Here is a 20,742-nt window from a genome sequence, read left to right as displayed (position 1 = left end):
CAATGACCTGAAATGATATTCTGATTTGAAGGTAAGCCCTCTATCCACTATATTAGATTGCCTCTCAGCCTAACTTTTGCAATTAACTTTTAAAGTCACACTTATGGGAGATCAGGAAGAAGTAATCTGAAGAGAATTTTAAAATGTAAAGCAAAAGAGACTTGTGGCAAGATGGAAGAATGAACAGATCATAACTAAAACTACCTAATCTATATCACATAATATATGGTTCAAAGAACAGCAGAGAAATTGCCAGAGAAAAATGTATAGAATTACTAAAGAAATCAGTGAGTAACAAAGGGATCCCAGTAAACAAATACTATAGGACAAGAGTGAGGGGGAAAAAGCTCTGAAGAGGAAAAACTGGGGTTACAATAACTAAAACTATAGAATAGTGAGTGGCCATGAAAGGTGGTTTTAATTTACAGTACCAGATGTATAAGGCCTGAAATCTATGAACACTGAAAATAAGACTGATGAAAAAATAACAAGAGAACCAACTAAGTAAAAAAGATAATCGAAAATTTCAATGAAGTGGTAGATTTGATCTCAGGAATCAAAGTAGCTCAGGTATAATGAAAAAAACAGAAATGAAAGAAAAGAAAAAAATTTATCAGGACATATAATTGGAAGTTGATCTCATATTTTTATAATTTATAATTTTAACTGTTCAGGTTAACAAAACTAATAAAACATCTGAGGCAGAATTTCAACTCAGGTCTTCAAGATTCCAAGTCAGGCATTCTTACCCCACTACACCACCTAGTTATGATTGTCAACATCTAGTTTTACACAATGACTATAGAATTATTAAAGGCTGCCATATGGGAAACAAATCAGATTCAACATCAACTCAGAAGAGCAAAAGAACAAAGTAGGAATGGAGAGAGCCTAGATATTCACCCCCTAAGTGAGTACTTTCAGGGGAAAAAAAGTAAGGCAGTGATTCAGGCTGGGGGTGGAGATGGGGAGATGGTCAATGGCAGTAGAGCTAGGAGACTTGAGTAACAGTGAGCATTACTGATCTCCAGAAAAATACAAAGAAAAAAAAGCATTTGACCATAACATTTCAGGAAACATTATAAGAAAATTAAAATTAATTATAAATAACAGAATCAGAGAACTAAATACAGACCACAGAAAGAAACCCCAACTTTTAACTTACCTGGAAATACTCATCAAATTTCTGAAGTTCAGAGTCAAGGAGAGTATCCTGGAAGCAGCCAGGGAGAAGTAATTTACATAAACACCCCAATTCAAAGAACAAGTTTTTTCAGAAAATAGAAATGAAAAGTATTGGTTGGCAGGTTCTACCAAAAGCAAGGACTGGCATGTAATCCAAAAATTAACTCTCCTACAAAACACAGCATATAGTCTATCAAGAAAAAAGGGGATGAATTAGAAAGAGAATAATCTAGAATTGAACACAAATATGGAATTAAAGAAAATTTGGATGGTTACAAAGTTTTTGGCAGGTAGTTTTGGGGTTGAGGGAAGGGAGGGGCTGTGTTAGCAGAGGGAGTAAAAATAGAAACTGGTATATATAACCTCATGGTAGAAAAAAATTAAAAACAAAAAAACCCAAAATCTCATGTAAGGAAAGCTAAATTGAATTAAACTTTGAACACTAATGAGATGATTTTTAAAACCCCAGGAACATAAAAATATCTAAAGCATATTTTTGCAGATTCAAAATCTATTATGTATCAAGTGAATCCAAAGGAGAGTTGCAATTATAGTTTCAGATAAGGCAATAGTTGCTCTTAAGAAATAAACAGGAAAATCACACTATGATTCAAGAAACCACAGATGAACATTGATACAATGATATGTTTAGAGTTGGAAAGAATCTGAGCTCATCTAGTTTAACCCTCATTTTATATGAGGAAAATGAAACCTAGAAAGCTTAAATCACCTCATTCAAAACATGACATAGGCAAGTAATTCAGAGGCAAGATTAGAACCCTGGTTTCTTGAATTCCAAGTCTGTTTTTGCCACTGTACCCAACTTATTTATCTGAAAAACACTAAAGAAAGAACCTTTTACTTATAAAAGTAACATATCAAAAAAGCCTTCCAAATAAGATCAGGAGTGAAGCAAGGTTCCCCACAATTACATTGAGATAAATAGCTTTACTAAAAGGAAAAAGACACAAAATAACTTTCCCAAACCCATCACCATTTCTGTATAATACTGACAAAAATCTGGGAAAGAAGAATGATAAATATCACATAACAGAACAGTATTAAACATCTAGGAGTTAAACTACTAAGTCACAACTACCAATTAATTTTCATAGAAATAAAAAGCCATGAAGGACTTGGAAAAACATTAAATTTTCATGACTGCCCCAATGCTGACACAGTAAAAATGATATTAATCAAATTGATAAACAGATTTCACACTATACTTATTCTATTACCATGGCAATAGTTAACAGAATTATGAAAAAAAAATTTTTTAAGTACACATACTTTAAAGGAATAAAAGGATTTTTACATTATCTAGTCTAAAACATCCAAAAACGCAACAACTTGGAAAATAATTTGGTTCTGAATTTTTTTTTTACCTTTACCTTCTGTCTTAGAATTGTATGTTGGTTCGAAGGCAGAAGGGCAGTAAGGGCTAGGCAATAGGTTTAAGTGACTTGCTCAGGGTCACAGAGCCAGGAAGTTGTCTAAGTCCAGATTTGAACCAAGGACCTCTAATCTCTAGGCATGACTCTAAATCCATTAAACCACCTCACCACTACCACCACCACCACCACCACCACCACCACCACCACCACCACACCTCCCCCCCCCTAGATTTTTTAAAAAGCAAAGTTTAATCAAAGAATAGTCAAACAAAATTTAGGAAGCTATATGAACAGCATCAAGTCCAGCAGAACATAATTCATCATTTAAGACTTCATGTCAAAGCAGGAAGACAGGCTTTCAATTTATAGCATATATCAGGAATTTGGTTCTACATGATAATTTCCAAGTGTCTAAGTCATTTTTTAAAAAATGGTTCTTTCTCACAACTGCGAAGAGGGAATAAATTTAAAACTAGTGGGGATAAAGCAGTGGGGATAGGAACAATATTACAATAAAGAAAGCCTGTGAGGATATGGTAGCAAAGGAGCACTCATCTAGTCAAACTGCAAATTGCAGAATCTTTAGAGAACAATGTGTTATTACAACATCAAAATTACTAAAACAATCCTATCCCTTGACCTAATAGTACTGTTGTGACTATACCCTGAAAGTATCACATTTTTTAAAGCTATTTACACAAGAATTTCATAACAACAATATAGGCATTTACAAAATAAAACTAAAACACAAATTAGAAGCAATCTAGAAGTCCAAACAATAAGTGGCTTAAATTGTGTCAGTCATATAATGAAATATTATAATAAAATTAAGACCAAAAACTATAAGATATAGAAAGAAATCTGGAAAGAATCAGACAAATAAACACAAGGCAAAAAGTTAATCCTAGAAAAAAGGAATGCATATAAGCCACAATCCTAAGAAGAAAAGTAAATAAGAATAAATGAAACATCTTGATGAAGATAGAGCAGGTAATCAAATGGAAATTACCAAAGAGGCTTAATTTCTTATGAAATTTTTAAAGGAATATAAAATACTAGAAACAAAAGAGACCACTTAAATATAAAAAATTGGCAAATTTATAAACTACCAGACAAAACCACACTCCAAGCTATTAATATTAGAAATGCAAATTACAGCACTGATTCGGTTTCACTTCATATCTTACTAATTGGCAATAATGACTAGAACCAGTCAATAATGGAAGGGGGGGGGGGACTAAGTGTAGGGCTGTAACCAGCTCCAACTATTTTGGATGTAAATTAGACTCAACTGTTCATACCCATATATCTAGCAATCTCAGTACTAAATTGACAAGGAAGGTACTATAAACTCAAGTGTTCATAGAAACAATTTTAGGGATTGAAAAAAATAAGAAATGGCAATATGTCAGTCAATTGAAGAATGACAGAGTAAAGTATGTAAATATAACATATACTAGAAAGTAAAAAATGAAGATTGAAGTATTTAGAAAAACATGACTAAAGTTGTTAAAAGTTAATACAGAAGGGCAGCGAGACAGCAGTGGATAGAGCCAGGTCTAGACAGGAGGTCTTGGGTTCAAATCTGGTTCAGACATTTCCTAGCTGTGTGACCCTGGGAAAGTCACATAATACTAATTGCCAAACCCTTAACATTCTTCTGTCTTAGAACCAATACTGAGCAGCAATTTGAAGATAGAAGAAGGTTAAAAAAATGATTTCATTCAGAATAAAAGAACAATGATTTCAACAATGTATACTACCTATAAGAATCCAAACACTATGGCAAAAAAAAAATTGGAAAATGAGGGGTTACCCTCAATTGGGGAATGGCTGAACAAATTGTGGTATCTCTTGGCGATAGATTACTATTGTGCTTAAAGGAATAATGAACTGGAAGAATTCCATGTGAATTGGAACGACCTCCAGGAATGGATGCAGAGTGAAAGGAGAACCAGGAGAATATTTTACACAGAGACTGATACACTGGCACAATCGAATGTACTAGCAGCAATGCAATGATCCAGGATAATCCTAAGGAACTCATGAGAAAGAACACTATCCACATCCAGAGAAAGAACTGTGGGAGTAAAACAGAAGAAAAACTGCTTGATCACAGGGTTCAATGGGAATATGATTGGGGATATAGACTAAACAATCACCTCAGCACAAATATCAATAGTATGGAAATAGGTCTTGATCAATGACACATGTAAAACCCAGTGGAACTGCTCTTTGGCTACGGGAGGGGGGTATGAGGAGGGGAGGGAAAGAACATGATTCATGTAACTATGGAAAAATATTCTAAATCAATTAATTAAATAAACTTAAAAAAAAAAGAATCCAAACGCTAAGCAACTAAAAAAAGTAGTAATGGTTCAGAACGAATGGCATAATAATGATGCATACACAAAGCCATATGTGGTTTGGGCATCTGGTATTTTTGCTACCTATTGGACTCAACTGAGCAGTTCAAGGGAATGGAGGACACATTAATGTTGGGTTACAGAAAGGAAGTAGCCATGTCTAGAGGTACCTCAACTCCTTTGTTTGTTTGCATTTTCCCCTCTACCCTCTCAGTTACAGTTGGAGTTGGGTGACCAGAAGAGCTGCCATCACAGAGTAGGCCTTTACCCAGGTTATTTGAGTGGTAAAGTATGACATGGAAAATCTATATGGAATTGACACAGAAATCTATATCAAAAAGTTATTGTTCCCACCAGATCTATCAAATTGACTAAAATTTCTATCACAAGGTTATTAACATAGGAAAGATGGATATATTTACATCTTGAGTGGTACTATTTATAACAGCAAAAATTTGGAAATAATTCATAGTCAATGATTAAGGAATAGTTTAACAATTGTAGTGCATTAATATAAAGTAATATTACAAGACAATGAGGGGTGAACATGAATAAATAGGAAAGATTTGCATGAAATAATGCAGCATGAGCAAAGCAAAACCAAAAGAACATAAAATTACCACAATTTTCTAACTGAGAGCTTTAATCAAATCTTAGATTAAAAACATTAATGCAAAAAGGCAACATATACTTTGTCAAGAACTCTTATATTATTGTTTTAAGTTTTCCAGGTTTAAACATTGTGCAAAATTCAAATGATAAAATTACAACATGAATGACAAAACAGCAATGCAAACAAACAGAACAATGAAATAAAACAAAAAGCTGGGTAATAATAATGACTAACCCTGTCAAAGGAACACATTTTTTAAAATGTGCCCCTCTCTGGCTTACTTCAAGTGTGGCATTATGCATGTGGAATACTATATATTTTACCAAACTGTTGATGGGAAGAAGTTTTTTGTTTTTAATAACCTTTACCTTAGAATCAATATTAAGTACTGGTACCAAGGCAGAAGAGCAATAAGGGCTAAGCAATGGGGGTTCAGTGACTTGCCCAGGATCACACAGGTAGGAAGTGTCTGAGGCTACCTCTGAACCTAGGACCTCTCGTCTCTAGTTCTATCCATTAAGCTACTAAATAGATACCGTGATTTTTTTTTTAACAAATGGTGACCTTGATGGGTAGGGAAATTAGCAGTGATATATAGGAAATCAATATAATATAAAAACCAAAAGGTACCAATGAATTTTTTTAAGAGGATAGTCTGAAGAGGAAGCAGCTTGCTACTTGTCCTGCTGGAAACAATAAAATAGATTCATAAATGTTATGAGGCAGGAGATCTTGCAAAGGTCTGCAAAGAGGAATCAGAGTTATCAGTAATTGGCTGGTGGTTACCTAATGAGAAATACACTAAGGGAATCCTTTGTTGACCTGATAAGGAGAGATCTGCTATCTTCTCAGGGCATGAATCCAAGACATGACAGAAAACAGCAAGATTTGTCAGAAATGGCTGACAGTTGCCTATTCCTGGTAACTACTATGGACACAAATGATACTACCATAAGAAGAACCAAAAGAACCTATAAAATTTCTACTTTTGGGGGCAGCTGGGTAGCTCAGTGGATTGAGAGCTAGACCTAGAGACAGGAGGTTCTAGGTTCAAATCTGGCCTCAGATACGTCCCAGCAAGTCACTTGACCCCCATCGCCTTAGCCTTTACCATTCTTCTGCCCTGGAGCCAATACACAGTATTGACTCCAAGACCAAAGGTAAGGGTTTAAAAAAAAATTTTTTTTTATTACTACTGTTTTTTAAATGAAAACTTAAGGAAAATCTTGGGAAACAAAAATTAGGTAACTGTAAAGCAACATATACTTAATCACAATCTCTTCTATACTTTTTCATATAAGTTTTCCAGCTTTATACATTATGCATTATATAAGGAACCACAAGAGGGAAGCTAAAAATTACAGATTTGGATGAGAATAAGATGATGATATTAAGAAAATTAGAGATGGTTCTATTATAGTTACATATGAAGCCAAAAGATTCAGAAGAAAATGACAAATCTGGAAAGTGAACTACTTGTCAGAATATCTGAACGTGGATTTTAGATTCCTAGACTTCAAATTCCAAATTCACAAATAACAGGTCCCCAAGTAAAGCTAAAATAACAACAGATGACAATAAAGAGAAGATGGAAATGCTATTCATTTCATATGTTGCTTGAAAATGAGATTTGGATAAAAATGAACATAACAATAATGGCTAATATAGCATTGATATCAAAGATAATTAGGCAAATGATAAGAGAATCTTGGTTCCTCTTAATGAGGTCAAATCCAGATGATCTTCAGGTACTGAAATAATAGGAATATGTGGTTTCTGGCTCAGGGATCTTTCAACGGTCATGGCAATTAGGAGGAATACAAAAGCACTGCAGAAGAACAATTTTCCAAAAAGAGAGGAAGATGGAGCCTGCTACCTACAGGCTAAGTAGTTTGACTTAGAATCTTGCACATATTATTAAAAAGATAGTTAAAACTCTTTTTTTTGTATTTATGTATTTATAATATTTTTCCATGGTTACAAAATTTGTGTTCTTTCCCTTCCCTTGTTCCTCCCCACTCCCAGAGCTGACAAACAATTCCACTGGGTTATACATGTGACAGTTAAACCTTTTTTTGTAATAGGGAAGAATTGGAAATTGAGGATACATCCATCAACTGGAGAATGGCTGAACAAATTGTGGTACATGTTGGTGTCGGAATACTATTGTGGTATAAGAGATGTTTTCAGAAAAAGTTGGAAAGATCTGTGAGAACTGATGCAGAGCAAAATAAGCAGAACTGAGAGAACATTGTACAAAGTAAGAGTTATATTGCATGGTGATCAATTGTGAAAACTTGGCTACTCTCAGCAATACAATGATCTGGAACAATCCTGAAAGACTTATGATGTGTACTGAACATCTCCAGAGAAAGAACTACTGGAGTCGTTTTTCACATCAGTGTATTTATGGTTTTATCTTGGGGGTTTGATTATGTTTGAGTTTGCTCTTGTGACAATGACTACTGCGGAAGTGTGTTTTGTATTACAATGAAAATAAAAACTTTTAAAAAGAGAGTTAAGAGACATCTAGGAAAAGAAGTAGTGATTGCAAAGAGTATTTTTGGAACCAGACTAATTCTTACTTCCTTTTCTGACAGAATAATTAAACTAGAAGATCAGGTAAGTTCTTGCCCAAATTTTAGCAGATTTTTATAGTCTCAGAAGCGATTTCTGGAAAAAGTGGAGATTTGGAGAAAAAAAAAACCAAACACCCTTATCTTCTTAGAATTAATACTATCAGTTCCAAGGCAGTAAGCTATAAAAGCTAAGCAACTGCAATAAAGTGACTTGTCCAATGTCTCTCAGCTAAGAATTATCTATCACAGGCCACATTTGAACCTAGGATTTCCCATCACCAGGCCTGATTCTCTATCCACTGGGCCACTTAATTGTCCCTTGCTCATGTATTTTTCAACATTTTTATCAATGAACATAAATATAGATATCAACCTTATTAAATCTGCAGGGAGCTGAAAGGGATGACAAAGTCTAAGTCTAAAAATGCAGGGCAGAATGTATCAAGATAAAATTCAGTCAGGGATAAATAAATTCTTACATTTAGTTTCAAAACATCAATTTCACAAGTACAATATAGAGGAGGGCAAGCTCAGAAGTTTTTCTGAAAAAAGATCTGGAGGTTTTATGGTTTATAGGGTTTTATGGCTATCACAGCCAAGAAAACTAATGCAGTATTTAGGCTATATTGTGTCTAGAAATATATAAGTGAGACCCACAAGAGACAGACAGACAGACAGACAGACAGACAGACACACACACACACACACACACACACACACACACACACACACACACACACACACACACCCTATCAGTCAGCTTAGCCACAGGTACTGTTCAGGAGAGGAAACCTAAAATGGTTAAGAAAAAATTTGTTGAAGGACTTAGGGATTGTTACGGTCAAAGTAGAAAAGTCTAGCTTTTAGAGAACAGAACTAAATGCAATGGATAAATTAAGGGACAGACACTACTTAATCTGAAAGGAAACATTTGGCTCAAAGTCAGGAAAAATTCACCGGAACATATTAGCTGTCCAAAAAAGGAATAGGCTACATTGGGAAATACTGGATTCCTTCTCACATGGGACTCCTCAATCAAAAGGCTTTAAACTTGTCAGAGATATAGAGAAGATTCTAATTCAAGTACAGATTGAACTAGATAGCCATTTCTGATTCTCTAATCACTTGCGTTACCTTTCTAATCAAAAGCCCTCTACTATCTGGCCCCAAATTAACTTCCCAAGTTTTTCTGGCACCTATATATATATGCTCCAGATAATATTAGCTATTCACTGTGAACCTTAACATACCTACTGCTTAACCATTTCTCCCTCCAACTCCCAAGTAAATAATCAATTTTTCCATTTCCTCAATGAAGCCTCTATGATGATCCCACAAGGATCTCTCTCCTCTGAACATTTATAACACTTTGCAACTCTCTTTTACAACTTCTGAAGTTATGTTGCTCTTTTTACCTTTTTTCCATGGAGTAACAATAGCCTAACAAAATCTCTCAACAGGTAAAGTGAAGGAGTCAGAGTAGGTTCACCTTTCACTGTCAAATCTTATGCCCCTCATTTATTTAGTACTGCAATATTCCTCTTTACTTCATAACTTTAGGAAAATGAAAAGCTGGTCCCTTTCCTTACAAAAAGGAGAAACTCTTGCTCCATATAGTGTGCCCAAAGCTTTTGTGCATTTTTAAGCTACTAAAGCTCATCATTCTTATTACTAAGCAAGGCCATTGAGCTGGACTAAGTAAGTGGTCAAGCTGAATTTCCTCAGATTTCTGAAGTACTGTTCTGAAAGTCAGCTTTTAGAAAGGTTATTGATCATCTGGAAAGCATTCAGAGCACAATCTATATGGTATAAGACTTTGAGTCTATTCCATAGGAAGGCTGACTGAAGGAATTGGGGGTATTTAACTGGAGAGAAGTCTCAGGGAGACAGAAAAGACAGGACCATGAGAGCACTTTGAAAAGGCTATCATCATATGGGGAGCAGCTTCTAGGTGGCTCAGTGGATAAGAACCAAACCTAGAGATAGGAGGTCCTGGGTTCATGTATGAATATGGACATCCTTTAGTGGATATAGTATAGAAGAGATTCTTTTTTGGAAATGGATCAGACTATATAGGTGACATCTCTCCCAACTCAAAATTTGATGATCCTGTGTGAAATCTACATGATTTCTACCATGTGAATCCAAACTGAATTTTTAAAATAGATTGTAAAATGTGCTCTTGCTTTTGCAAATCTAGTTTTTGCCCTCCTCTCCCCACAAAGCATCATATGAAGTATGAAACTTTACTTCCAAATATTCAGAAAAAGTATAGTTTGGTACAGGAGCACATAGGACTAAAAGAAAAAGAAATTTTTTTTCACAGATGTGTACACCTTAAATCCAAATTATACCAACATGAGAAACTAGCAATCTTTCAGTAGCCCCTTTTAAACTCTAAGAACCACCCCCAAAAGGCAAATGTGCACAAATATTTTCATTTCTAACCATATGAGACAGTGGAGTGTCAGCATAGCAAATTAACTCCTAGTTGCTGGTTGACTTGGAGAAAAGTCCCTCACCGTGATGATTTAGAGAGACCTAACCTATTTTCCTCTCTTGCTGATTCTGAACACTCCCCCTCCCCAAACCCTACTACTTCAGTTAAAATCGGGGATATTAAAAAACACAATTTCTCACATAATTATTTATTAGTGATTGACTATCATAGTATTAAAATTTTGTAGTTGAACTACAATTTAGGTTGAAAAGGCTTCTGATGATTGGGTTAGGAACCCAGTCACTATTTCTTCCCATAAGAAAGTGATCAATTAGAACATAGTTCATTCTCAGTTTTGTGGAAGCAAAATATTTTGAAACTACTTCCAAATGAGTGAATTAATACCATCCCACTTTTACTAACAGCATGAGCAATAGAAAGAATGTCTTCTTGACCTTTCAGGCTTGCCTGCCTGCCTACCTACCTTACACATTTCAGGCAAACTCTATAATAGTTAATTTCCATATTTCTGAAAAGTTTCTATTAATTTTTCAATAATGAAATATATTCAATTTATTCTTACCTCCTAAAAACATGATAGAGAATTTTGTATCTTAAAGTAATGCTAGTAATTCTTTTCACATCTAAATTCAAAATTTTAAGTAAAAATTAACTTCACCCTCTTACAAGGTTTCATTCCTCACAATAGGAAGGCCTAGGAAATTAGAAGCACAAATCCACAGAAATAGCTGGCAAACTCAGATGGCAAATATATATGTTATAATAATAATAATAAAGTGTTTTGTCCAGCCCTCCTTCCTACTTGCTTAGTTTCTCTCAATAAATCACCATATATCAAATCTGGCCTAGACAAGAACTTCCTAGATGTGTGACCCTGGACAACTCACTTAACCCCAAATATCTAAATCTTACCATTCCTTTTGTCTTGGAACTAATACTCAGTATCAATTATAAGACAGAAGGTAAGAGCTCTCACAAAATAAATAAATAAATAAATCATTAGATAAAGCCGGAGTGATCTTCCTTACACTCTTATTCTATATCATGTCCTTCTACTAAAAATTCTTTGGAATCTGGCATTTATGGTCTCTCACAAACTGAGACTCCCACTAGTCCTATTTCACAGCTTTCTTCCCCACTATTACTCTATGTACTTGCTTGTTTCCCCAATTCCAACTGTTAATGTCATTACCCACCTCTTAAAGGTCCAACTCAAAAGCTACTTCCTTCATGATGATCCCATGAAGAAGGCCTGATCCTAGACCAAGTAAAGATGATCTTCCCTTTTCACATTTCTCTTAGCATGTTTTAGGAATCTTATGCTGAAATTAAATTATTTGAATACTTGTCTTTTCTTCCATTAATTTATAGTAGGGCTTATATCTTATTCCTCTTTGTATCATCAGCACAAGGTCTTTGCACTAAACAGTTGATTAATAAATGACTGTTGAGCTGCATTTTCCATAGTGGGCAAAAAGGGAAACAAGAGCCTGGAGTTCTCCAGTCAAAAACCAGGGCCTTAGGAGTCACCAAGTGAACAAAAGGACAAAAATTGCTCCTGATAATCATTATATAAAACCAACTTTAAAGTTCCCAAAGTGTTGTGCATAATGAGGTATTTAAATTTTAGACCCTTCTGGAAAATGCCTATTTATGCTTAAAGAAAAATTTCCCTTCTTACCCTTTCTATATACCTTTTGTATATAAATTCTCTCCTAATCACCTTTGGGAGAGGAAAAAAAAACAAAGTAAGAAAATATACCCAAATCCACTTGTCATGCAGTTGTAAAGCTCTTACCTTGTGTGTTGAGCTCAGGCTGTGGAGGAAAATTGGAAAGCCCTGATTCCCTGGGCAGCCCATCACTGTTTGGCTTATCACACACATTCAACTGTGGCACAACTATGTCTAGGTGACCCTCACACTTCTGTTTCTTTTCTTCCTCTAGCACCTTAGAAGGGCTGGAAGGCCTATCCTCTGGGCCCTCATTCCCCTCCAGCAGAAAGTCACAAGGGTGCAGGCCCCCAAAGGCACTCTTTGAGTTCTTTTCTCTACTAGATCTACTGATGCGCTTACTGGTTTTAGCTCTGCTTTGGTTAAAACGTTGCCACCGCTTTTTTGGTGCCACATGGTTTACATCATTAGATTCATCACTCAAGGAGCTTTCACTGTTCATTTCAGAGTCCAGCTCTAGGACTTCCCCATTTTCAAAAGAGGGGCACTTTTCAGGATTTTTATCAGTTTCAGGTTTTTTAATCATAGGATCAAAATGGACATCAGAAAAATGTGCACAGTCTTCACCTGTTAAATGTTCCATTAACTGAAGAGATTGCTTTCTTTTTGAATCTGCAGGCCCGCTGCTTAGAGACTTATTTACTGAAGTTGGAGCTTCTTTACATTCACCCAGTGCAGTCTCAATGGTCATATTGGGTGGCTGGTTTAGCTTCCTTTTCTTTTCTGATTTTAAATCTTTGCTCTCTATAGTGTCTTTTCCCATTTGGGCCAAAAAGCCATCCTGCAGTTTGGATGACTTGGATCTTGCACAATTTCGCCGGGTGATAGAATTTGCTCGCCGTCTGCTAGAAGCAGTGAGTCTTCTTTTTTTAGATAGCAATCCAGTTAAAGATCCAGATGACTCCTGGGTGAGAGAAGACTCACTCCCACCAGGGTTTTGACAGACTGAGTCCTGAATACAATTCCCATTTTTTTCTGTCTTATGAGTCAAGCCTCCTGAAACCAGGGACTTTGAGCCACCTGCAGCACTGCTGCTGGAACAGTCCCCAAGACCAGGACTACGATAGGAAACTACATTTTGAGTAGTCATTAGCTGTTGTTCCTTCGTCTTACTATCATGCATATCTTTCAACATCATCAATAAGGTGCTGAATTTGTAATTTGGCTCAATCGGCAAGCAGGTTGGACCAGAGGAAGAAGGGAAAAGTAAAGGTTTGTTTATTTTGGATGAACCAGAGTCATTTAAGTCATCATTTAAGGATCTATATGACAGTTCTTTCAACTCAGACAGGACATGTTTTACAACAACTGTTTCAATTTCTGCAGGATCTCTGGGTTTCTCATGCATGTTGCTCAGTAGTTTTAGACTATCAAGCTTCCCACTATTGACAACACAGTCTAAAGGAGACCCTTTGGAATCAGAAGAGCAGCACTTTAAGCTGAAATCTTCATCTAAAACTGACGGTTGTTCTGCAGTAGGGCTCTCTTTGTGTTTGCATTTTATACTTCTGGCTTTGGGCTGTTTGTTATGTTTTGATTGTAACAGAGGTTGATTAGTGAGCCCACTCTTTACAAAAGAATTCTCATGGGAAATGCTTTGTGGCATGGTATATTTGGTGGAAAGATTGTCATTTCTGGCAATGATGGGCATTTTGGAATCAGAATCAGCACCTTGAGATTCTTCACTCCCAGGTTCAGGAGCTTTAGTACAATCTAACAAGTGGTCTAGGTGCGAACTAGTTTTTCTAGACCTCTTTCTTGCTTTTACCCTACTGTTCTTTGTGCGATACCTGGAATACTGAACCTTTTCATTTTTCTCCATAGGCGACTCACTTTCATTTTTCTCAAAAGAGCCACTGATTTCCAGAGCACTTCCATCAGACTCTGAACTTTGGTCAATGAGGTCCAGATCACTGTCACTGCTCTCTTCATCAGAGGTGGTCCATAAACTGGCTGAATCACTTCTCTTTTCCTCATCACCAGCGCTGATATAGCACAATCGGGATGGCTTTGCACTGTGAACCATGCTGCGGAGAGGTTTCTTTATTTCCACAGAACTGCTAGAAATCAAAACACTCTCTGACAAACCAAGCAGAGAATCACAATTTGAAGTCTCAAACTCTTTTTTCGTAGTGGTCTTCCCACATGAAGAAAACAAGTAGTTTGTTGTGGTGTTGGATGCTGCTGAAAGACTGCTTGCTATTCTGCACAGTTCAGTAGAAGCTTGCTTATCAGACACATCACTAGAAATATAGTTCAGGCCAAGAGTCTCTGTAATCTTTTCCCTTCTTTCTTCCTTATGAGATTCAAATGCTGAGCTACTTTTTTTAATACTAGTCCGTTTGAGGCTTGTGGATCTCTTTCTGACTCGAGATTTGGTGCACGGTTTCACTTTCTCATCTGAAGAGGTTTCAGAGTCAAAGGCTAGTGATTTCAGGCAGCCATTTAGTACTCGTTCATGTTCAGATTCAGGATCATTTGTACAGTCCTCAAAGGGCATGTCTTCCTCACTGTCTAGCTTCGCTGACGTTCTGATACGCTTTCTGACTTTAAAATCCTTAGGAACATCCCTCTGCTCAGCAAGTCCAACACTGGCTTCCCACTTACTCAAGATTTTCTTAGGAACCTTAAAATATGAAAGAGGGAAAGAAAAAAAAGAAGGTATCATCACACATCAAAGAAAGTGAAAAAATGTCTAGTATAACTAATATCCAAATCTGTGAAACAAAAATTTGACTGTCAATCCAAGGAGACACAATGGAAGAAATAGATGGATGACGTCTATATTACAGATCTACTAGGCAAGAACTCTCAAAACACTGGATTTACTTTTACGATGAAAAAGTTATCCTTAAAAGTTCCTTATTATATTTATAATTAAGGTTTTAATCCTAGACCATGATAGAAAGAGATGACTGACTAAAAATGAGGGTTAAAATATAAGGAGACTATAATAAACATACACTCCCCTAGCATAGGCTCTATGTCCTTTGAACTTCCCTATTCTCTTTGTCCTTGGATCCATAGGCTTCCCCCACAACTCTAGATAAGGAGTTGCTATGTCCACTCCTAAAAGAATAGACTACCTATATAAACCAGATATATGGTGTGGGAACCTTCTTACTAATGATTCAACAAAGTCAAACCTATCATTTTTTTCCCATGGTGCTCTTCTACATTTTTTGCTCTATCTTATGTCATGCATTATTGATTCCTTTTCAAAGTGAGAGTTGGGTAATAAATCTACTAAATATTTAGAAAAATATCCAGAGTCTCTTCCATTCATCTACTACAACTTAAAGAAGACTTCTTATCCTTCTGTGAATTACAAGTTGTTCCACCATATAATCTACGTAATGCTGAAATGCCCTCAAAAGGATGAAGTGGAACACTACTTAGAATCAAAATGGTGCCAACACAAGGAAATCCTCATTTTAAACCTAACACTACCACCCCAGATAATTCTTTTAAAGTAATTTTTAGTTACTGGTTCTGAGGTGACTGTGGTAGCAGAAGAAATGTTAATTACAAAGTGGTGAAAGAATGTACGTTTGTAGAAAGGTGAAATCTACCATTAAGAGTAGAAATTCCATTTTTCAAAATTTCAATAACCACAACTTGTTATAAATCATAACAACAGGGGAAAAAATTAGCACGGGATCAAAAGGTCAAGGACCTTAGTCATCATTTATTCTCGCTCCTTCTTTATGCAGATGAAATAACTAAAAAAGCCCAAGGAGATTAAATATTTTGCCAAAGATCATATAGGTAGTTAAAGGGTAATGAGAGAGGGGGAAATGGCTTTGCCATTCCCATGTTCAGCACATAAAAAGTCCAAATTTATCTACTGCAGTCAATTTCTCAACTGATGCATATTAATCAAATTCAATATACTCTTCTATACATAGGTATTTATGGCAAAGAAACAATTCAGGTAGTCCTAAGGTAGAAGTCTCAATGAGAAAAATCAAGCTATTCACTTGGTTGCGCTGCCAGAAATAATCAGGGAAAATAAAGGTTGTATTTTAGTTTCTAACTCCCTATTTAGTTTTGCATAATTTGTATCAAAGGATAAACTTTGTATTCCTGTATGCTAAACATAATAGTTACAGAGTTGGGCTTAGAATAAGTTTCAAAGATGGCTCTAACAGTGACTATGTAACCCAAGGAAACTTCACTCACCTCTTTGCATCAGGACTTATCTATTAAGTTATCAATGAGATGGTAGAGACAGTTTTTATAAAAGGATTGAGCTCAAGAAAGAATTTGATTCAAATGAACAGAGACAGAGTATGTTATAAAATGTGAGCCATTCTTACTGTTCATTTAATTCGGAATGGTTTATTTACTTATAACATAGCTCTTTATATATTTGAAAATCCTTAAATTCTTACTGATACTTATATTCATATGTTGCAGTTTCACAATGCAGGTAAAGCAACTAAAATATCAAAAATTTAATGGTCCTATGATCAGTCACCATAAATTCATTTTCTTCAAAATTAGAGACCATATAAGGTGAAGATTAAGAAAAGTTTCCAAGACAGTTTAAGGTTCTGTCAGGAAGTGTAGTGGCAGCATGGAATGATATAGAGGAAAATTAATTTGGAATCAGAAGAAATTAATTAGGATCCTGATTCTATTCCTTATTTAAGGAGTAGCTTCCTTAAAAAGTTCACAGGACTAAATTATTTCTAAGGTTCTTTTTAGCTAAGTTCCATGATCCTATGATATGGAATAGCTCACATCTTGGTCAAATGTCACCTTTTGAAACTGAAGTTAATCAGAGTAAGTAAAACTATTGTAAACCTTAAAATTTCTTAGACTTATAAATGTTGGAAATTTCACCATTGGGAAATTTCATACTTGGAAAATTTCTTACTGATAGTGTATTGGAATGTGAACCCCATTGGCATGGGAGGTTCCTTCTCCCTTCTTAAGATTACTTTAGGACAGAAACCTTTTGCTGAACAATGGAAAGGGCTTTGACCTATGCTTAAGCACAGAACAGGAATTTCTTTGAGTCATGATTGATTTTAGAATTGATACAATAGAGATACTTGGAATGACAGAATCAGGTCTTGGAAAATACAATTTCCACCCCACTCAGTCCTAACAGGATTTAGCAAGGGCTGCAGCATAGATCAAAATTTAATTATTTGAGAATATGACCTCCAACAGACATGTGCAAAGCCACAGACCTCTCGGTGGTCCTGGGTTAAGCTAGAGCCACCATTGGCACAGGGAAATTGATGGACAGTGATTGGTAGAGAACTGAGGGGAGGGAACTTGGATGGTTTCCTTAAAGATAGAGGGGTCTGAGGACTGAGGGGGTGGTTGGAGAGTTTTGGCTCTGAGTGGTTGGAGAGGTGCTCTGAGAAGCTTGCTCTGAAGGAAGCTGAAGGTGGGGGCCTCTGAGACTGTTTCTCCATTTTGGTCACGTGAGTAATAGGGACTGATCTCTTTTCTTTGCCCCAGCTATCTAAGGGCTTGGGCCCTTTGGCCCAGCCTAAACAGAAGGGGTATTTAAGCCTTATTCCCTTCTCTCCCCTTTCTCTCTCCCTCTCTCTCTCTATCTCTAATTCCTTTCTTCCTCCTGTCTGTAATTAAACTCTATAAAAGGTTGACGGCTGACTTGAGTTTTCATTTAGGAATTACATAGCTGAATTCCTTGGCGATCTTAAATTAATATCAGTCTTTTAAAAGTAATTTCCTTGTCACACTATGGATGAAATAGCCATCTCCAAGAGTCATTGTCCATTTAAGAATTAACTTGTAAATGTGGTGTTGATTTACAGAATCTACCTAAAATATTGGATAATTTTCAATTACTAACTCAAGGGTATTTTAGTCTGAATTAATTGAAAAAAGTAAAGCCCCAAAACTATAGACATAAGTAATTGATCATCATGATAAAATTGTCTAGAGAGGAAAGAGACTGGCAGACCATCTTTCTAAAGATACAATATAAAACTGAATCAGGATAATTCTACAATCTATCACTACCTCAGGAAATGACCCAAAATATTAGTGAATTCTTTTTACGATTCTGATTTCACTTTCTAACTATATATGTTTCTTCTCCAGTATAGCCTCCTGGATTGGACTGACATGAGCCAAATCCCTAACATTTCAACAACTCTGGGTATAACCTAAGGATCAAAAAACTGGTGAATATAAAAATAAAAAAGAGGCCTTTAACAATGCCCTTACTACTGATGTTAAAACAATGGTAGAATGCAACTTACCTAAGCCCTTCACCTTAAATGTCATGCACACTCACTGCTTCGACTAGGCTATGATTAATAAGAATGTTTTAGCCAGTTTGAATATGATGTTATTCGGTGAGGCCTTATGCCCTACTATCCATCTTGGGGAACTTAAATTATTTTCATTACATGGAAAAGAAATATGTACATGGATTTGTAAAAACACCTTGCAATTAGTAATTGAATAATTAATCTAATTAATTAGATTTAGTGAAGTAGGTAAGAGTATATATGTGTACACACACACAAATGGAAGTAAATAAAAGTAATTAGCCTCCACCCGCAAAAAAACTTAATTTAAGAGTACAAAGAAGATTGAGAAATAATACTGTATACAAAAACCCAAGAAAAATTACTTCCCTTACTTCCCTTATTGCATTATCTTTTTAGAAACCCAAGAAAACATATTAAAAAAACGACCTAACTTCAATTGTAAATTGTAAATCAATGTGTAAATTGGGCTATATAATCAAAAAGCTGACAAAACATCTTACTAATGTGTTGAAAACTGTAGACCCTTCCTTTTACTTCTATGAGTTTAACTTCTAAAATTCTAATACTAAAAATAATAGGAAAAAAAACCTAAACTTCACTTATGAAATGAGTAGTCATAAATCTTACTTTGATGATCATCTTTCATGGGGAAATGTCTCCATCTTGTGGACTTTTAGGAAAATGCTATAACAAACTTGGTATATTTTCACCTCTAAAGAATCAGGAGCAGTTAGGTGGAAGAATCAGGTCTACAGATGAGGTCCTGGGTTCAAATTCAACTTCAGACACTTTCAACATGTGGTACCCCAGGTTTAAATCATACACACCCATTGCCTAGCCCTTACTGCTCTTCTGCCTTGGAATCTATACTTATAGGACAGAATTAGCCACAAATTTTTATTTTTATGGCCAAAAATATTTATGGAATTCTACTAAGGCATGAGATGCTATAATCCATGCCAGTGCATACAAACTAAGCATATCATCAGAAATATAAGCAATTTGGAGGTAGATAAATGTGCTTCCACACAATGAACATAGGTATTAAAAAGTCCTAGAAAGTTTCCTAGTAGTTCGCAACTATTAGAAAAAGAGAAAGCCTTGACTTTACCTTATGTCTATAGCCTTTTTCTTTCTGTTTGCCTCTTCTCCTCAGTACAGGAAGTTCTTCAAATTGATGTCTTCCTTCAAATAGGACAATCGATTTTCCTGCAACCCAGGCTTTTTCAGAAGGGTCTCCTAAGGCTTCCACATAGTACTGCCGATAAGGCCTCTGGCTGGAAACTAGTGGAAAGACATGTATCTATTTTATCTCAAAAAAAGTGAATGCTAAGCACAAGAAAAGGATGAAAATGGCAATGGCCTCATCATTGATGGAAAATTCCATTTCTAAAAATATTCTCAAATAGTTTTCTGAGAAAGGCCAAAAATATTCAGTTCAACTTAACAATTATTAAGCATCCATTTATAAGTTATTTCATTAGACTTCTGGGGATAAAGAGTCCCCAGTTTTCAGGGGAAAAACAGTTAACTGAAATAAGTTTACAATTACACATTAATGAGGTACAATGCAGAATGCTACATAGAACAATGAGAAGGAGGCAGAGAGAACCCACTCTTGGCTATAAGAAAAGGATAGGGATGGGAAGAAAATGTTTTACAATGAATATCATCACCAAAAGCAAATGTATAGAGAACAAAGAACAGTTTAGATTGTGTTGGAATATAGCATTCCTGAAAAGAAATAAATCACAACAAGAAGGTTGAGGGCTCTGAATACCTTGTAAGGAAAGGGGAGCCACACATTTAAAGCAGGAAATCAAAAAAAGATTTCAATTTCAACTACTTTTAAATGACTTGGGAAGGGAAAGCCAGGCTAGAAAAATAGAAGGCAACAATATGAGACAAAATAAGACAAGAAAACCATTTAATAAGAAAATGCTATCTATGTAAATTGGTTATTTGGGTACTAGATGATAGCAAACAGTTTAAATACTGATTGAAATAACTGAAATGCAAATTTATTAATTAAACATACCAATACATTGATTCCACTTACACAGTGCTATGTATTTTGCACTCACAAAAAGGCTGAAGGTGAGGCCATCATAAAAGTAAAGGCATTATCAGGAATCAATGTATACAAAGT

The 20,742-nt window shown here is 35.6% G+C and overlaps 1 protein-coding gene across 22 annotated transcripts in view; it reads right to left on the bottom strand.

The window, feature by feature from the left end:
- Window positions 1-20,742, bottom strand: part of NSD1 (nuclear receptor binding SET domain protein 1) — a 163,357-nt gene that overhangs the window by 69,019 nt on the left and 73,596 nt on the right. For 21 of the 22 annotated variants that reach the window (XM_056811681.1, XM_056811665.1, XM_056811673.1 and 18 more), the window contains 2 exons: window positions 19,705-19,877; window positions 12,397-14,956 (listed from right to left, as the gene is read on the bottom strand). In XM_056811681.1, coding sequence (XP_056667659.1) covers window positions 12,397-14,956; window positions 19,705-19,877 — 2,733 coding nt within the window. The remainder of the gene's footprint in view (window positions 1-12,396; window positions 14,957-19,704; window positions 19,878-20,742) is intronic. The other variant, XM_056811682.1, reaches the window with a different exon arrangement.

Source organism: Monodelphis domestica, chromosome 1, assembly GCF_027887165.1.
Source record: "Monodelphis domestica isolate mMonDom1 chromosome 1, mMonDom1.pri, whole genome shotgun sequence".
Taxonomy (NCBI): domain Eukaryota; kingdom Metazoa; phylum Chordata; class Mammalia; order Didelphimorphia; family Didelphidae; genus Monodelphis; species Monodelphis domestica.
The sequence above is the reverse complement of the archived record's forward strand: the minus strand, read 5'-3'. Positions and strand labels throughout refer to the sequence as shown.